This window comes from Tinamus guttatus, unplaced genomic scaffold (assembly GCF_059628265.1).
Source record: "Tinamus guttatus ecotype Peru unplaced genomic scaffold, ASM5962826v1 Tinamus_guttatus_pri_ptg000172l, whole genome shotgun sequence".
Classification (NCBI taxonomy): Eukaryota; Metazoa; Chordata; class Aves; order Tinamiformes; family Tinamidae; genus Tinamus; species Tinamus guttatus.
Genome location: NW_028288706.1, coordinates 4350835 through 4368913, shown reverse-complemented (window position 1 = coordinate 4368913; position 18079 = coordinate 4350835). Strand labels below are relative to the sequence as shown.

The following is an 18079-nucleotide window of genomic DNA, read 5'->3' as shown; positions in this document are numbered from 1 at the left end:
GCAATTCCTTTGCACTTTTCTAGACGCCTCCCTATGCCAAACCAGAAGGACAAGCCAGCCGACACTGCCCTAAGCTGACCCTTAAGGACTAAAGAAGACACCAAAGAACACTTAGCAGGGACGTATCTTAAAGACTGCGATTTCTTATCATCTCTTCCCTCCCACTGTCATGCGACGTCCCTCTGATTTTCACCTCCTTACACTCACCCAGCTTTTCTGAATACCGTCACCACACTCTTCTCTAATTCACTTCCGAGTAGATACAATCTACTGGGTAATTAAGAACACAAAAGAAAATTTAGGAATAACTATTTTCCCTGAGCAGCTTCCTTCCCATTAGAATATTTTACTGCTCCAATACCTGCAGGGCTTATATCTTCTGCTACAAGAGAACAAAGAAAATAAACACTTTGAAAATGTACCTGCAAAAGCCACAAGAATAAGTTTGTGTTGCAAAAAGCTACAACAGGGCTATGAAGCTTTGGGACTTGCAGCAAAGTAGAGGAGATCTTACTCAAAAAGTAACTTTTTGCTCTTCAGCTCTACAGCTAGAAACCATAAAAATAGTACCTGTGAAGCCCGGTTTTCCTAATTCATGGTGTATTTTATTTGAGCAAATTACATTGAACACATGATTATAACACGCACAACAAGGCCCACGGTGGCCTCCAGTTGTTTATGCTTTTGAATTATTAGCAAACAAACATTAAAGATCATTAAAGTAAATAAAAAAGGGAAATAAACTACAGTATTCCTGCATGATGAACCATACTAGATTATAAATAAAAGTACAGAGTCATTCTGAATAGAGGGAAAAACTGCAAAGTTTGTTTATAGAAGAGTCTGGTCTTCTTCCAAGTTTCACGTTCCAGCCTGAAAATAGCTTCTTAAAACAGCTGTCAGCTTTTTGTGGGGAGGGAGGGTATTTTACCAGCAAATTTGATCTCTCTTTAGAAGTGCCCAAGTCATCACAGCTACTATCTGGTGCTTCACAGAGAAAATGCCATTCGTTTGTGGCCCACAAAATGTTCGGCCAGGAATGTAAAGCAGCAGCCATGAGGGAAAATAATCCCTGTGGAGAGACCCCAGTGCCTGAACTTGGCAAATACAGAGGCATCATCGCGCCCATGGCGAGGGTGGACTGCACTGACCATGGGAACTAACATCTCCCTCTGGGCTAAAAAACAGCAATGGGTCTTCCTTTCACTTCTGACTCCATTAAAATATATTTTTTCCACCAAATTCTTAGTTATTAAGTGGATTTAACAACAATAAAGAAGTGCAATATATTTTAAAACTATGTAATTAACATTCCAAATCTCATAGTACTAAATTTGAAAGATAAATATGAAGGAACCCAGCAGCCTGCACCTTGTGTTATAAATATTCAGATTAGACATTAATTTACAGATATTTCTATGCACTTGGATAGCCATAAATATCTGCACTTTTCCCTGTTGTCTTGGATGATGTAACTGCACTGAAAACATTTTTTTTTCTTTTTATGCAGAAAATGGTCACTGATAAATCAAAAACTCCAATTCTTCCATGCACGGAGACGTGTTTACATCTCAAGTAGAATTCACATAAACAGTCGCACTAAGTAGCATCTGTAATTAAATCAGCCAAATGTTAGTCAGATACATTCACTGAATTGCTCATTTCATTTTTCTACACACAAAACAAGTGGGGCCTTCCCCAGCACCCTTTAAAGGGTCTTGGGGTTTATTTTAGGGACAGCCTGTTTAAACAAGCAAAAAGCATCTGTTTTCCATTCCCGCTGTCTGAAAAGCTACGTTCTGGTTCAGAAAAACTGCACCAGACCAGGTAGTGTTCACCAACCGGCAGACAACAGACATAGGTGCCTCAGTACAGGGCTCCCTTTTCTCTGAGGACACAGATCTTGAAGCTCCTTTCCTCCCAGAAAAGGCCAGTTAAATTTAAAATCCTCTGAAAAATATATAAACAGCTCTCATGAACATTTTCTCCCTTCTAAGCTTAGAGGCAGAACATCAGAGTCTTAACACGAGTGTGGGAACTCGGAAACTAAATGTGGACAAGCAACTTGGAAAAGGCCGTTAAGCGACTGCCAACAAAGCACAGGAAAATGACACAAAAACCAGCTTGAATGATGAGAACCTGCGTAGGAGAGAAAGTTAACACTGTCCTTTGCAAATATTGCATCTACTTATACTGGTGAAAAGATTTTACTGAAGCAAGAGGTGCGAAATCTCTGGTCTCTCTGATCTCTCCACATACCAGCACCTGAACGCAAATTTACATTTCAAAGAGTAGCAGCTAGAAGAGGTAAACCGGATTTATTTTAGTAAATAAAAATGATATAATAAAAAGAAAGAAGATAAAAGTCACACAAACTTTAAAGTATTTGTAAATAATTTTTGTTATCATACTAATAAGGGAAAGTACAATTCTTCCCTATATTCCCTCTTACCTTGACATGAGGGGAAAAAAAAGCAACAAAAGGCAAATGCGGCAACATGACAAGATAGGAGAAAATGTTCCAATCTCAGAACAAAAGGATTATTTATGAGCAAACAGTGCCCAGGACAGAATTATCTAACACACTCACCACGTCCCATCGAACAATGATACTAATTTTAAATGCACAATATTTAGTCTATTTAACTCATCCTCAGTAGCAATCCTCAGTCCGGATTTTCAAACAAACCTCAAACCCGGAGAGTCGGGAAGATCACTGGCACAAAACTTTAGTGCTTATAAAAAATGAGCTCACTACCCTAGCACATAACTTTTTGTGTTCCTCCAAGTATCACAAACACGTGTTAAAAGGGAACATAACATATGACCGATAGGAATTTCGATATGTTTGTTAGGTGTCAGGTAGTAGAAGGTATAATTTTCCTTTCAGTTGCAACAAGCCAACCCTTTGCCATCATGTCTTAGAGACAAGTCCTATAAGTCTCACATAAAAAGAAGGTATTAACAGTCAAACTTCACAGAACGGGAAACTAAAGAAAACTATTCTAGCAGTTTTATTAGAGCAAGCAGTTACATTACCAGTAAACACTAAGGCACCTGACTGCAGATAGAGCTGATGTTTGAGTAAGAGTTACCTCCTCCAGCAGATTACTGAATGGGGATACTGAACAATACATTCAGACAGTCGAAAGTCTAGACAACTGTTTTTCAGGAACGAGCTGCATAAGTATAGATGAGGAGCTTGTTCATGGGGAAGCTAAAGATAGGGACGCTAGACAGACTTTTCAAACCAAGCACTTGCCTCAGCCTTACCACAGACCACAGCATCCATGCACAGGGAACAAAAACTGAGTCCCTACTAGTTATTCTAAGCCATACTAGTTACTCCAATACCTACTGATCTTTACACTTCGTGTGCTGTGCCGGGAGAAGAATTTTCGCCTCTCAGAAATCAAAGGGCAAAATATATGAGATATATAAGATATATGAGAGCAGTATTTTATCCTCAGGCTTATTATGGCTCAACTACATATTAGTATTAAAAAAATAAATAAATAAATAAAAGAATTGGAGCGTTTATACATCCAGAGACTTCTTTGAGGTTTTCTTGGAAGTGATTTTGAAGGAACTTTTCTTCTATTTACAAGACAAGGCAAAGGCACATCACGAAAAGAAGCCAACCGTCCTCCCCAGAAGACACCTCCTCCTATTCCCTACAAGCTTTTAAGAGAGCTGTTACCAGCTCAACAGCAGGGACGGGGCCACCGCTGCTCTTCCCGCAGCACCCGCGGGTCCTGGCTGCCCGCTCTGCGCGGGAGCGGCACCGCGCCGGGCTGTGCCCCGCGCGCCCGCGCAGCAGCCACGGCTTCCTCATCAAATCAACACGGCTTCTCACAGGAGAAGGGCCTCATTATATAAATAATGACACAGGATTAACCCCTTTAATAAGCTTTAATATCGGCCACAGTTGACTGGCGAATTTTCCCTAAGATCACCTTCTATTAGTCACTGCAAAATAAAATGCCCTCTGAAGAGACAGCAGTGTTAAAATTTGACATGGGACTTTCTAAAATAAGGGGGCAATTAAAATTCATACAAATACTCCCATTCATCCTTTCAGTCTCCAAGCCTACGCTTATGGCTTTTACTCTTGTACTTCATGCTCTTTTTATACTGAATCGCCTAAATACAACAGCAATGACTTTCAGTACAGCATTGATTTACTTATATTTGTCAAAGTTATTTGTGGCTTTTAGAATTGTCTTATTTAATAAAATTGTAGATATACTGAATGTATATAAAACACAGCTAAATTGAGTTTTATGCATTTTCTCCCCCAGGCTGCTGTGTTACCATAGCGTCTGGAAGATAAGCACGTTCACATACATGCACGCACCCACAATCACATAAACCCACAAATCAATAATTCTCTTATTAGAAACAACAGGCTCTTCTTTGAAATGAAATTAAAAAAAAAACAAAGAGTGCCATTGGAATTGAGAAGATTTACTGTTTGAAAAGCTGCACAAAACATCGGTGGGGCACAATCCTACTCCTGGGCTAACTAAGCAGCGCAAGAATTAACAAAAGCCTGAACGGGTTAGACGAATACTGCACTTCCAGCACAGGGCAATGCAGCAAAGCCCTTACTCCAGCAGCAGCAGAATAACTCACAAACTTGCAATCCTCTTTCCTGAACAGTTGCCTACAACTGGTAACGGGTGGCATGCAAGTCAAATAATCATTTAAATTAGGTCCCAAAATACACACATGGCCTAAGAGTTTATAAAATACACTACTTTAAAGACGCCCTGTGAAATGTGGGAACCTAGCAAATACTCAAAAAATCTTACTTTGAAGTTTTAAGATGACTTCCAATCTTCTCTCCAGCTGACATGATCAAATACAAGAACATTTCCCCTGAAATCCTGAAAGAACTAAATGTTTGACAGACATAGTGCATTTTAAATATAGTCACATCATGCATGCATTTTTATAACATTTAGAAAACACCCTGCCAATCAAAAACACCTCCTGTACGATCTGCTTCACTGCAAGACCCGATTATGGATACAAAACTATCACGGGCTGTGAGATGGGCATGAGACTGACTCTTGAACAAATCCGACTGGATCAGATGGACCCAACAACGACCAAGGTCAAATACACCTGTTAAATCCACCATAAGGGCTGCTCCACCTTGCGTGAGCCACACACACGTCCTCATGCTCCCTATTAAATGTGGATGGTTAAGCAAAACCATTTTCTTAAATGCCACCCATTTTCTATTAAATGCCACCCATTTGATGAAGAATAGGTCATTAGTCATACGAGAACATAACATAGGCCCCAGGCTGATTAACCATGATTCATGTATCTGATTCTGAATTTTAAAAAGCAGATATTAGCACTAGCTGGTACAATACATGGCAGCGTATCAGATCAGAGCCGAGATGCTCTGACCACACGGGATCTCTCCTACTCGTCAAACGACTCGTTTGAAGAGATTCAGCCATAAAATTAAGATTTAGAGGAGATTAGGCTAATCCAGAGTTTTCTAAGGAAAGCAGCAAAAAAAAAATCCTCCTCAAATAATTCTTTTCTACAATGGCTAGAATGACATTTATACAGACATTCCTATGTCCCCATTAAAAAACCAAAAACCAATACACACAACATAAAAGGGGGAAATATATGCCAGAAGCAAAACAAAACATTGTTTCTGCTTTTCTTCTCACAAGTAAGACACAGACTCCTCTAGGAAACACTTAATTACATAATTATTGGCATTAATATAATTATTTTTTATATCTACAATGATATACAGCGACATAAAACTCTAAGATAAACAAAGTGATCAAGTGCCAAGTTACAAGAGAAACCAAAACCAACACTGCCAAGATGACTGGAAAGCTAACATACATGCAATAATATGTCCTTTTATTTACTTGAGGACCTAACCGAAGATTAGAAGCAGCTCATTTTATTCCTTGATGAAAGCTAATAAAACAACGTGCACACTTTCTATAATCATGTCAGTAGGCAGGATTACAAAATGAACCACTGATTTGCACTGATGGAACCACGGGCAGTGAGAGCAGACAACAGAATTAGACTTAATGATATTGAGACAATAAATCACAAAAGCCAAACTATCTCTGTAGAATGAATTATTAGTACTCTTAAGGCTAGCATTTCCACTACAGTCTACAGCAATTTCAGGGGCTATGGGTATCTAGGCTTTGTTAGTGTCTTCAGAAAAATCCAGTTTTGAAAGGTTAACTTTATAGCACTAAATGATTTATTAACATAGCATTAAGTTTGTAGCAATAAATAAATCAGTAACAATATTTAAAAAATTAGTAATTAATATACGAATATATTAGAACTCTTTTCTTTCTGCTTAAGCATAACCACCCCAACTATTACCATTTTGACTGCTAAAACACCTGAGAATGTTTCTTAATATTGTTGGTGTTGATTATCAATTAATTTTGTTTTCCAGTCTCTTTCTCCCCCTTTCTGCTGAGACCAAAAAAAAAAAAAAAAAAAAGGCAAGGAATTACCTAAGTAATAAAGTAACAAGATTGGCAAGATATTGAATCTTCAGTCTTTTATTTCATTCACAGATGGTTGTGGATGCTCTTCACTCCCTATGAGAGTCCCCTTCTCCTCCCAAGGCAGCAGGAGGACCTATAGTTTAAGGGAAAATAGTACCAGAAGAAGTCCCTGGCCTTCCAGCCCTTGGGAATGTCTACACAAGCTAATTTGAGTGAATTTCAGCCAGCTGAAGGAAAAACAAACAAAAAAACACACACTCTTGCATTAGCAGACAATCAAGATTTTACCAGAATAGCAAAAGACATTTTCTTTTGTCTACATTTTGCCACACACAGTAAGAAGCAAATACCAAGAAAGGCCCTATGCAAAGCTGGGGAACTTTATTTTTCTGCTAATTTCTTTCCTCTGTCTCAGTTTTGGGGATTTTATCATGAGCAATGCTATTTCGCTTCTAAATTTATCAAGTCAAGTTGAAGACAATAGCATCAGAAATGCAATAAAAGGAACAGTAAATGATCTCAGTGAAATAAAGATTTAAAATATATAACCATTATCGATTATAAGGTGTGCAATTTCCACTCTACAGTTACTGTAGGAAATCCAAACCCAAGAAGTTTTCAAGCCGTTGTAAGGGGCACTTTAAAAACTGAAGACAGTCTAGAACATTTTTCTCCTTCACAAAATAATTTCAGAGCTATGAAGAATATCTATGTCTAAAGTCATAAACTAAGTCTAATGCTCTAGGTTACAACATTTTTGAGTAAGCTGAAAGAGAATATTTATCTGATAAAAACAATTTGGCCTGGAAAAGCAGCACAGACTTCCAGTACAGTCCAAAGCTGATAAATGCCTAGCAAGAGAAGTTCAACTTCAGCCAAATCTTTCTTATTGCCTAAGATAGTACCAGGACCCCAACATGATACTTAGGTGAAAAAGTTATTAATACTATGATACAATCTCCAGTCTGCAGTTCTTTTGTGATTCTCACTTTATATTCTCACCAAGTATTACTTGGAAGCACACAGCTGCACTTTCATAAACCACATGGTTTCACGTTAAATCAAATTCCATCAATTTCCTACAAACCTGATGAAACAGTCACCTCAATGATACAAACTTCATGAGAGGTCCTGGTAAAACGTGATAATGCGATCATATTGCCTGGATGGCATTTTTACAATAACAACTCCTACTGAAGGTTAAAAATTTAGGGGATAGGATTTTTTTTTGCTCCCCCTTTCAAAAGGACAGAAATGAGATTGAAAATAGTCTAAAAATAGCACAGAATTTTCAAGTGTCAGCTGTACCGGTAATATGAATAGCGGTCTCTCCTTACAGAGCAGGGATGGATGGAGGGAGCTTGTGATTCAGGATCAACAGAGACAGGCTTGAACACAAACTGTGCAGGGAAAATAATTTTCATTTACTAATCCTATTAGTATTTCAGGATAACCTCCAGGAACTTTGCATGCAGTGAAATGGCACTGCATTTTAACATGGTAAGCAGAAGTGCTTATACTTTTTGCACACTAAAAGGAAAAGTTAAGTACATATTATTATGAAATATCTGCAGAAAATTTTAAACAATGCATTCAAGCGATGCACTGTCATGACAAAAGATGAACATAAATAATATGTCTTAGACTATGTTTTGTCTTTTCCATCAATCTTTTCTCCCTTAGAAGCCATAATATGAAAGCTTTATTTAAAGCATACAAAGTACTCTTGTATTTCAGTAATTCCTCACATATCTCTGAAGATTTACTGTACTGAAGTAAAGAGAAAGAAGAAATGGAGCTCCTGCTTGTTGTTTGCAAGGATACCTGTTTAGATTGCAATACCTACATTCTCAGTAGCCCAAGACAGAAGTTTAAAATAAATAGACTCTGCGGATGATGACTAGAGAATGCAGTAGAAGCCATGGCATCATTCCAGCATTACAGGAGCTCTGATTTTAAAGCTGATCTTTCCCATGTTCTGAAGAGAGTCCTGCTCTTCCTGTGGTCACACTAACATTTGTAGGATGTAAACGTCTTGAAACCGTTACTCTGCTCTCTACTGCTTATATACGGATGAAACAGGCAGGGCTGCAACATACTGCAATCATGCTGCAAGTAGGTATGTTGACTTTGTTCTTATTTGTTAATGTCATAACCCAAAATAAATTGAAATGGGAATCCACTTTGTTAAACAAAATAAACGGTTAGAGTCGGTCTCTGTCTGCAAAACCTACAAAGCAGAGAACCTTACACGGATACCAACTATGCTTAAAAGTACATTTCATTATTTGTAATCAAACTATACCTGAAGTACCTGAACAAAACTCACAAACTCAGAAGCGAACTTCCAAGTTTCCTGTAAGTTACAAAAGCAGCTTAAGTGTGAAGGTTTTTAAATAGAGATATTTATTCCACTTGATCTTGCATAAAAACAAGAGGAACTCAGTGAATCTTTCTCAAAATTCTGAGAAATTTACCTTTCTTCAGAGGCCACAAAACCTACTTGGCAGCAATCAGCACTCATACGCAAATGCGCAAATATGTAGGTTTACGTTCAGAAAGCCTGATGTCATTATATCATGTGAAATATTTAGAGTGTACAGAAATCACTAGGTTTTCATATAAAGTTCTTTTTTTCATTTCCAACTGTGAAATAAATACAGCTACACCAAGTGAGGACTCGGACAAGAAACAAGCTGAGCAACCACAGCCACTACTCACCTCCCTTTCTCTTCACTGTTACACTGAAACTACAGATGAAGTCAAACTGTTAAATCTATGTAGAATAACTTCTTCCCAGAAATATGCCTTTATGCAAATTACCTCTAATTCTTTATCTATTTTTACTTAAATGCTTTCTCATTACTAAGATAACACTTAACATTTTCTATTTTAAATACAGCACAGAAGTCAATCTCTATATTCAGTAAAATGTGTAAACAGGATTATTCACTAAAAGTTTCTTCCTCTAAGTGAAATCCCTTATCACTTAGAAATTTTTTTTTGGGGGGGGGGGGGCGGGGGGGGGGAGAACAGAATGAAAACATAAACAAATGTTTGCCCTGTTACTACTTTAAAAAAAATAATTGCCAGTTGTTTGACATACCAGTCACCCCTTGACCTTTGGACTGGGATCAAAAAACACGAAATCTGAAATTACCCTGTCACAGATGAGGTTAATCCATATAAAAGGGCTCTGCGGGCAGAGGTGCATTTACGGGCTCCGATGAAAGCAGATGCTGCACAGGAAGGATGGAAGGACCAACCCGGGGCAGCGGCTGATCCCCGGCCCAGCCCCGAGCCCGCGCTCCAGGCCGCTAGCCCGGCACTCGCTAGGGCCCAACGCGCAGGGCCGGCCTGGGGGCAGAAGTGCAAACCCCCTACATTTACACCAGGCCCAGCAGACACGGAGGAAATATATATATATATATATATATATCTTTTTTCCCCTGATTTTCATCTATCTATGAGCTCAAAGCAGCATACGAGACTACAGGTCCTGTACGTGCAGACACGGCGACAGACAGAAAGATGGGCAGACGAGGAAACCCTCCCCGCCGTCAGGATGTAAACACGGTCCCCAGGGAAGGAAGGGAAGGAAAATTCAAAGCCTTCTCTTTTCATAACTCTGTAGGAGACTGTTCTTTCGGAATCACAAGCTGTAGGTTCCCTGTAACTTAAACTCGAGAATGGAGGGGACCACAGAGACACCAGGCAGAGCTGTAGTCCATGGTTTGCCAAGGGAAGATCACCCCGTCAGCCAGAGGCTGCCACCACGCAAAGAGCTGTTCAGGGAGAAATAATAGTGGTACTGAATAGGAAGAAGAGGTGTCACTATCAATTGATTTGTTGAAGTAATTTACTTTATTAAAAATTGCTTTAAAGCAGATAAACCAGGCTTATGAAAAATCCTTCAAAGAAGCATGGAGTGAAAGGCAATTAATTAAGCCAGTGATCTTTGCTATGCTTTATCACTAACTGCCACCGCTTGCCACATGTGAACCGTCGACCTTAATCGCAAAACCTTGAATTATTCAGTTCTGCTAGACAGGTGACAGAGTGACACAAAATCCACTTATGATAATTTCTCCATGATGAAGCAAAGGATAATCACATACAAAATGTTTCTCCATCTTCAAAGACTTCTAAAAGAACCACCTTTATGGGACAAACTGACCAAAAATATCTTGCCACAGAGTGCTTGAGATGTCTTTTTTTTTTTTTTTTTTTAAAAAGTACTCAATTAATAAATACTATTATCAGAGTTAACACTACATATACAGATGCCCCAAATGAAATCACAGTTCCGCGTGCTGGGCTCCATAAACAAAGTGAATGCATTCTTGCCCCAACAAATTTATATATTTTGAACATTCAAAAAAAGATGTCAGTGACCCTGATATTTCTGGTAGATTTCTGGCTGATGGGTAAATAGCAATATTCTGACATCATAAGTAACAAAAAGGAGAAATGCAAACAACCAAGAAGAGCAGAGCAAAACAAAAACATTTCCTCAAGCAGAACTTCTTTATACCCTGAAAAGGAGAGAACTGGAGTGCCTGAAGGCTCTGCAGGGTCCAGGACAGAGACATCTCTCTGCCATAACCTCAGGGATTACGCGCTGTCAGCATCTCATGGTCTTTAATACACTTATTTCCTAGGAAACTCATCAAGAGAGAAAAAGTGATTTGTCTAAAATTCTGTGCAAAACTTATTATGGAAAACTTGAATCAACATCTACACTTTCTGTGTTGGCCTCAAAAATTATGAGAATATCGCTCCCCTGGGCTCCTCTCAGCAGCAAGTGGATCAGAGTTGCTTGGAAAACGAAAGGCATAACGTGATCCTAAGCAAGCACTGGCCTGAAATGGGCACAAATATTGTAATGTCATCAATGGCTCTCTTTGCCTGTCGCTTTGTTTTAAATACCATTTATTTTAACCAGAACCACCTGTGGGAAAACACCCAGGCCCTCGGTCTTGCCATAAGGGGCCAAGAGGAGCATCGTATCATTTGGCAATCAGAGAAGGAAGAAAGGATTTTTCCATTCTAAAAAGTTCAGTGAGCTACAGAAGGGCTCAGGGAAAGAAGAAGTTTCACAGCTGTGCCTTGTGCCTTCCAGATACAAGGCCACACCACTTGCTAATGTTGACTTAGCCTTAGAAAGATAATTATGACTACTGTGGCAGCTCAGACAATTAAGAGATAGTATGTTAGACACACAACGTAAAAAATAGGATATCATTAAGATACCAAAGGTTGAAAGGAAGCTCAGAAGTAAAGTATTGGTGAGGAAATAAAGCTCATGCCTGTTATCTCAACTGCGCCTCAATACTTGAATAGAGTACTAGCACCACATAATTAAATAACCACAATAAACTTCTCTATTGCTACTACCAGCTAACTCCCGGGGAGGCACGCGTGGCTTGGCGAGGAGGGCTCCTAACCCCACCTCTGTTCACAAAACCCAGCGGGCGCCGCGCAGAGGACAGGGACGAGGTGAAATCCCCAGTTCACCGCAGAAATCTCGGAGCTGCTCCCTAACAAAACCCACCTTGCAGCATGTTTTAAAGCCCAGCCTCTCGCTCCTGCAGTACTGCTGCTCTACTGGCTGCATTGCTGCCTTGGCACTATTTTGTTCCTGATGCCATAAACGTATCAGCCCGTGTATGGAAAGTATAGGGGGAATGGGAAGAAATGGGTAACTGTGTCGCCCATAGCGCGCATCACGGGTGAGCCAGGCAGAGCCTATGGGAGGGAGTTAGGCAGAGCCTATATAAGGGAGAGGGGCTATATATTTCATGCCCCTGCATGGGAGGTGCAGCGTAGTTCTGCTGGGTTGGTTGTACAGGGCACAGAGATTTTCACTTTGTACAGTTATATACCACACTGATAAGAGAATGTCAGCTAATTACCATTCCACCACAAAATACAGATGGAAAAAAACTGAAATCAAGCAATATTCCTTGTTAAAGAAACTCTTACCATTTTTTCAACTACTTTCATAGCTAGATCTTAAGGCGAGCAGTAATCATTACAATGCCAATGCGCAAACGAAGCGCGCTCTGGTCTTATCTAAATTGCATTATAGTTCATTCACCTGTAACACCCTGGCTACAGCAAGAGCTGTGAAAGACACTCCAAAATCTGAACCTAAGTGTCATGAACCTCTGGAAGAGGCAGCAACCGAGGCCTTCTCACAGTAAACATAAGACAGAACAGAATTCCAAGGAAAAAAAAAAAAAAAACACAAAGAAACACTAGAAACACTCCTGTGCAGGGAAGAGTTTTTCTGTACATTGTTCCCATGGTCTCCTGGAAAAATCTAAATAAACAGATAAATAAATATTAAGAGCAGTACCACCAGTCTCCACAAGTAGGTTAATGTCACTTTAAGATTAATAATATTGAGGAGAGTTATAAACCTGACGAAAATACTTAATTTGTTGCTACAACATGGCCTTCATACTGCGTCTAGCAATACAGGCAGATGGAAAAAGAACAGTGAGAGCTTCAGCATCCCAGGGCTCTCCCTCCACAACAGGTTCCATTTATTTTTACCAAAAAGATGAGAATTCATTCAAAATAACGGGGAGACTTTACATCTGATTTTTTTTTTCTTGAAAGTATACTTCATCTAATAGATATCAGAATCAGCAACTTCCCAATAAATTACCTTTTAAAAATACAAACCAAATTGAACAGAAAGCTGAAGTCCAGGGACACATCTGTTCCAGTTCTGTGGCTTCCAGCTATCTGTGTAATTATCAGTATTTTCCTCCCCATAAGCCTCTTATTTCATCCCTATTGTCTTGTGCATATGGACAGTCAGCTCACCAAAAATAGGCATTTTTGACATCAAAAAAAGCTCCTGCCACAGGCAAGCAGACTGCTATTACCACTTCCACTGTTTTGCAACACTCTCCCCTCCTGTCCTTAACTCACTGACCTTTCTACAACCACTGTCCTCATTTCTTACGTTTACTGCAACAAATCTCTCTTCCCCCATCACAGCACTCTCCTAGGGCTCCTTTACGATTTCTTCCACACCGTTTTCCACATTTTCTATACAAAAATATGTACATATGTAGAGCAAAGGAATAGGCAAATTCACGTAACATAAAACGGGGCTGTAACACATTCTGCTCTGATTTTCTTTTGTCTGTTCCCTACTTTGGACAACAGCCACTGCAGAACAAATAAACCTCTGTGAGACAAACACACAGCCCTGAAGAAACAGACAGTTTTTCTGATGTCTGCATTCACAGTTTTATAGGTCTACAGAGACAGACAATTAAACTCTCAACACATACAATCCTCCTGAATGTACTGCTGAAGTATTGCGATCTCTACTGCAAAGCAATCAAGAGTTTCATTTCAAAACGAATACTTCACAGAAGAATGAAAACTGGATCTCTATCCAAGTCATAAAGGGAATCAAATGATCCTTTATTTTCTTTTCCAAATTGCAAATTTGCAGTCTTATCCCCAAACTGTTAAAAAAATGCAGAAATAAGAACATCTGCTTGCCTAGGAAACCACCTGAGTAACTTTTTCCAGACTAACTTTTAACTACAACAACTTGCTATCAAACTGCCAAATATACAGTGCTCATTTCTTTCTGTGAATCCAGCTGTCATTTTCCCCCAAGCCTTCTCAGTACCAACTCCTTCAGTGCCAAAAACTTTTCACAGATATACATAATTTTGCAAAACACATATGCTCTAATGTATGACACATAAAGCCAATTAACAAGTTTACTTACTGAAGTAAAAGATGACACACTACAGCAAAACAAAATTCTTTTGGAGGCAGCAAACACATTAACCTTCTCTTCCCTACTATGCAATACTCTCCCGAAGGATTTTAAGGGGTTTGGAAGTCAGTGTAGATCCTGAATAGCCCGGATGATCTTTCACACTTATCTCTCCATGGCAGCTTTCTGCCTATCATCCCCGTGATGTTTCTGATCACTAGCAGACAGTGATAAACGTGAGACACATTCAGTTTGCAGGAGTCAACAGGCAGAGGACAGGCACCAGGAAAAATACGTTAAACAAAAAAAGAAAATAATACAAAATAAGAACACATACCTTTTAACTGATCAGCAACCACGCTCTGACCAACTCGTTCAATCACCTTTCCATCCTCCATTTCGTAACGGTCATCCAAATATTTTGCTGTAGCTTCTGAAATATGGACTTTTCCAGCCACCCCCAGCTGCTCCATTAGATTGGCCAAATTGACATCATTGGACCACACATCAAACTTGAATCTCCTCATTCCCAAAATGCCACACAGGACTGTGCCGGTATGAACACCGACTCTCATGTTCACCATTTCTTTCTTCTCTTGGCAAAACTGCTCAATAGCTTTTATCATACCCAAGCCCATCTCAATGCAGCAATAAGCGTGATCCGCCCGAGGCTCTGGGCAACCAGCTACGCAGTAGTAACAGTCTCCCAAAGTGCTTATCTTCTCGCACTTAGTGTCTTCACAGAGGCGGTCGAAACGGCCAAACAGATCGTTCAGAAGTCCCACCAGAGCATGGGCAGACTTGTTTGCACTCATTTTAGTGAAGCCAACGATATCTGCAAACAAAATGCTCACTTGTTCTATCTGCTGCATTTTAAAAGGACGGAATATTATGGGGGTTTTCTGAATGGAGGGCTTCTTCTTCCTGCTTTTGGGGCTTGAGGTGGAATGACGTTTGACAGAGTTTTCACTTTCATCATCCCCTTGTTTCATTAAGTCATCAGCTATTATTCTTGGCATAACAGAATGAATCATCCTCTCTTTCAGGGCTTTTTCCACTTCCAAGTCTTTACCATGCATGATTGATTGCCCCACTTTCAGGAATGTGCTTCTTGATCTGACTTCGGACATGATAAATAGATGAATACCGATCGCGTGGATGCAGATGTGGAGGAAGGCTTTGCTCAACAATTCCCAGTAAACTGCACCGGCGCCAAGAGGCGTAAAACAGTTCTCATCGCGGAAGTGATACCCGAAGGTCTCAAAGAGGACCGAGTAAGACAGTCCCAGAAACAAGCTTAAATACAAGGGTAAGTGCATCACTGTGTAAAGCAACAAGAGCACTTCAATACACATAGAAAAACTGCCTACTTGAGAAAGGCAAGTGTCCGAGGGATTTGCCGGGGCAGTCTGGTTGGACATGTCACCACTTCCTGAGATAGGTGTCAGAACCTGGAACTGCGGCGCGAGCGTCAAAGCAAACACCAGGAGGGTGAGCATCAGCGAAGTCCACACGTAATGGCGGGCGTAAGTCTTGGTGAAAGTGAACATAAAAAACACTACACATACCAAGAGGAAGCACAGAGCTGGCACCATGAAAATGATCAGTTTCTCTTTCATGTGGATGCCAAAGTAGATACCCCAGAGCAGACAGGCCACGCCGATGTAGAAGAGGGCATAGCGAAACCTGCGCTGGGTCTGCGGGAAGCACCGCTCCATACAAGCCTCTTCCAGGTTGTTGGAGTCGAACTTGGGGTTCCACCATTTGGAGGAGGCCCTCTCGAAGAGCTGCGGCAGCTTCTTCTGCCGGCGCAGGCCGCCGCCGCCGCCTCCGGCAGCCCGGCGGGTGCCCCCCGACTCCCCCGAGCTGCAGCTGGACGAGATGCTGTACTTGCAGTGCTTGGCCGAGGAGCAGCCCTGCTGCTGCTTGGCGTTGATCCTCACCGTCACGCTGTTGCTGTCTCCGCTCGAGTCGCAGCTCACCTCGGTGCTGTGGTGATGCAGCAGCTGCTGGTGCGGTGGGGAAGCCATGTTGTCAGTCCCTCCTCGGGAGCTTCGGCGGACTCGGCTCCGGCGCCCTCGGGCCGCGAGGGTCGCGGCCGAGGCTCAGCGGGCAGCGGCGGGGGCCCGGCGGGGCGGGCCTGGCGCGCTCCGCCGCGCACCTTCCGAGGCGGGCAGGGCAGAGGCGGCGCCGGGGCGCGGGCAGCCCCGCATAGTCCCGCGGGCCGGGGGGGCGCGCGGGGCCGGCCGCCCCGCTCCGCTCAGCGCCGCGGGGGGGACGCGCGGCCCCCGCCGGGGGGGCTGCGCTGCCCCATGGCGGCTGCGGCTCCGTGCGCGGAGGAAGCGCCGCGCCCCGCGGGCGCCCGCCGGGCAGCGCTGCCCTCCCGGGCCCCGGCCCGCGGCAGCGGCGCTCGCCCCCCGGCGGCCTGCGCGGCCCCGAGCCGCTCCCCGACGACGGGGCCTTGGGCCCCGCAGCCGCGCCGCGCTTTCCTGGCGCCCCGGCCGGCGCCGCGGGCAGCGGCCGGGGGAGGCGGCGGCGGCGGCGGCGGCGGGCGGGCCGCGGAGCCGGCGAGCGCCCCCTCAGCGGCGGCCGCCCCCGCTGCGCTGCGCTGCGGCCAGGTGCCCGCTCCGCGCCCGCCGCTGCTCGCTCAGCGCTGCCGGCGGGGCGGCGCCGCGGGGAGCTCCGTGCCCGGGCGGGGGCGGCCCCGCTGCCGCCCGCCTGCGCGCCGCGGCGGGAGGGACGGAGGGAAGGCGGGCGGGGGCGCTCGCTCAGGCGCGGCGGGCCGGGGCCGGGGCCGGAGCGCGGGCCGCCGCCGCCGCCACCATCTTCCGCCGCCGGCTGTCACTGGAAGGCGCGGGCTGGCGCGGGAGCGCGCCGCGCGGGAACGCGCCTCCGCCCCCGCCGCGCGCGGCGCCCAATGCAGCGCGGCGGCCGCGCGGGGCCGAGGGGCGGGGAGCGAGCCCGCCCCCCCGGCGCGGGCAGCCCGCGGCCCCCGGCGGGCGCCGTTCCCGCGGGCGCGGCGCGGGGGTGGCGGCCGTTGGGGCCGTTGGAGCCGTTGGCCCGGCCGGGCGCTGCCGCCAGCCCTAGGCGCGTGGGTCGCGGCGCGGCTGCGCCACGGCGGCTCCCAATGCCCTGTCCGCCCCGGAGCGGGGAAAGCCCCGGCGCGGCCGGCGGCGCCGCTCCGCCGCGCGCAAACACCGTGCGGCCCCGCGACCCGCTCGACGCTTCCGCCGCCGCCCCGGGCCTCGGCGGCCGATAGCGGCGCCCCCTCACGTGCCCTTCCCTGAATTCCGCTATCTCTTCCTCCCAGGCGGCTCCTATCAATCCCCCTGCGTGACGCTTCCCTGCGCCTCCTTCCCTCTCCTTCCCCTTCCCGCTCCCGCCCCGGCCCCTCGGGTGCCTCTCCCTACCCGCATCCCACCTCCCCAAGCGATCCTTTTTCCCAAGCGATCCTTTCCCAGCTGTCTGTCCCCATCACATCCAATCCATTAGGAGACCCTTAAACCGGCACCCGGTCCCTTGAATTCTTAAGAGAACATAGTAGAGCAAAATGCCAGCTTTTTTTTTTTAATTTGAATAAAAAAATATTACCACACAGACATTGAAACCAAATCTTTATATTTTTTTCTTAATTTCCTCTGTAACATTATTAGGCACTGTGTGGTAATGGGCTATAAAGCCGGAGAGATAATTTGGTAAAAAAACAGATTTTTCTGAAGTCCTATGGGATCAAAATAATCTATAGTAACACAAGTCCAGTCAGTAACAACTGCTTTGTTTCTGCTGCAGTGTGACTGTCTCT

At 43.8% G+C, this 18079-nt stretch overlaps 1 protein-coding gene across 7 annotated transcripts in view; it reads right to left on the bottom strand.

Moving 5' to 3' along the window:
- Positions 1–16355, bottom strand: part of ADCY9 (adenylate cyclase 9) — a 78341-nt gene extending 61986 nt beyond the window's left edge. For 3 of the 7 annotated variants that reach the window (XR_015913281.1, XM_088523092.1, XM_088523093.1), the window contains exon 1: positions 14615–16355. Coding sequence is in view for 6 of the 7 variants with exons in the window: in XM_088523092.1 (XP_088379218.1) it covers positions 14615–16307 (1693 nt within the window). In the remaining variant the exon portion in view is untranslated. The remainder of the gene's footprint in view (positions 1–14614) is intronic. The other 4 variants (XM_088523090.1, XM_088523091.1, XM_010216767.2 and 1 more) reach the window with 3 other exon arrangements.
- Between the last annotated feature and the right edge of the window lie 1724 nt (positions 16356–18079).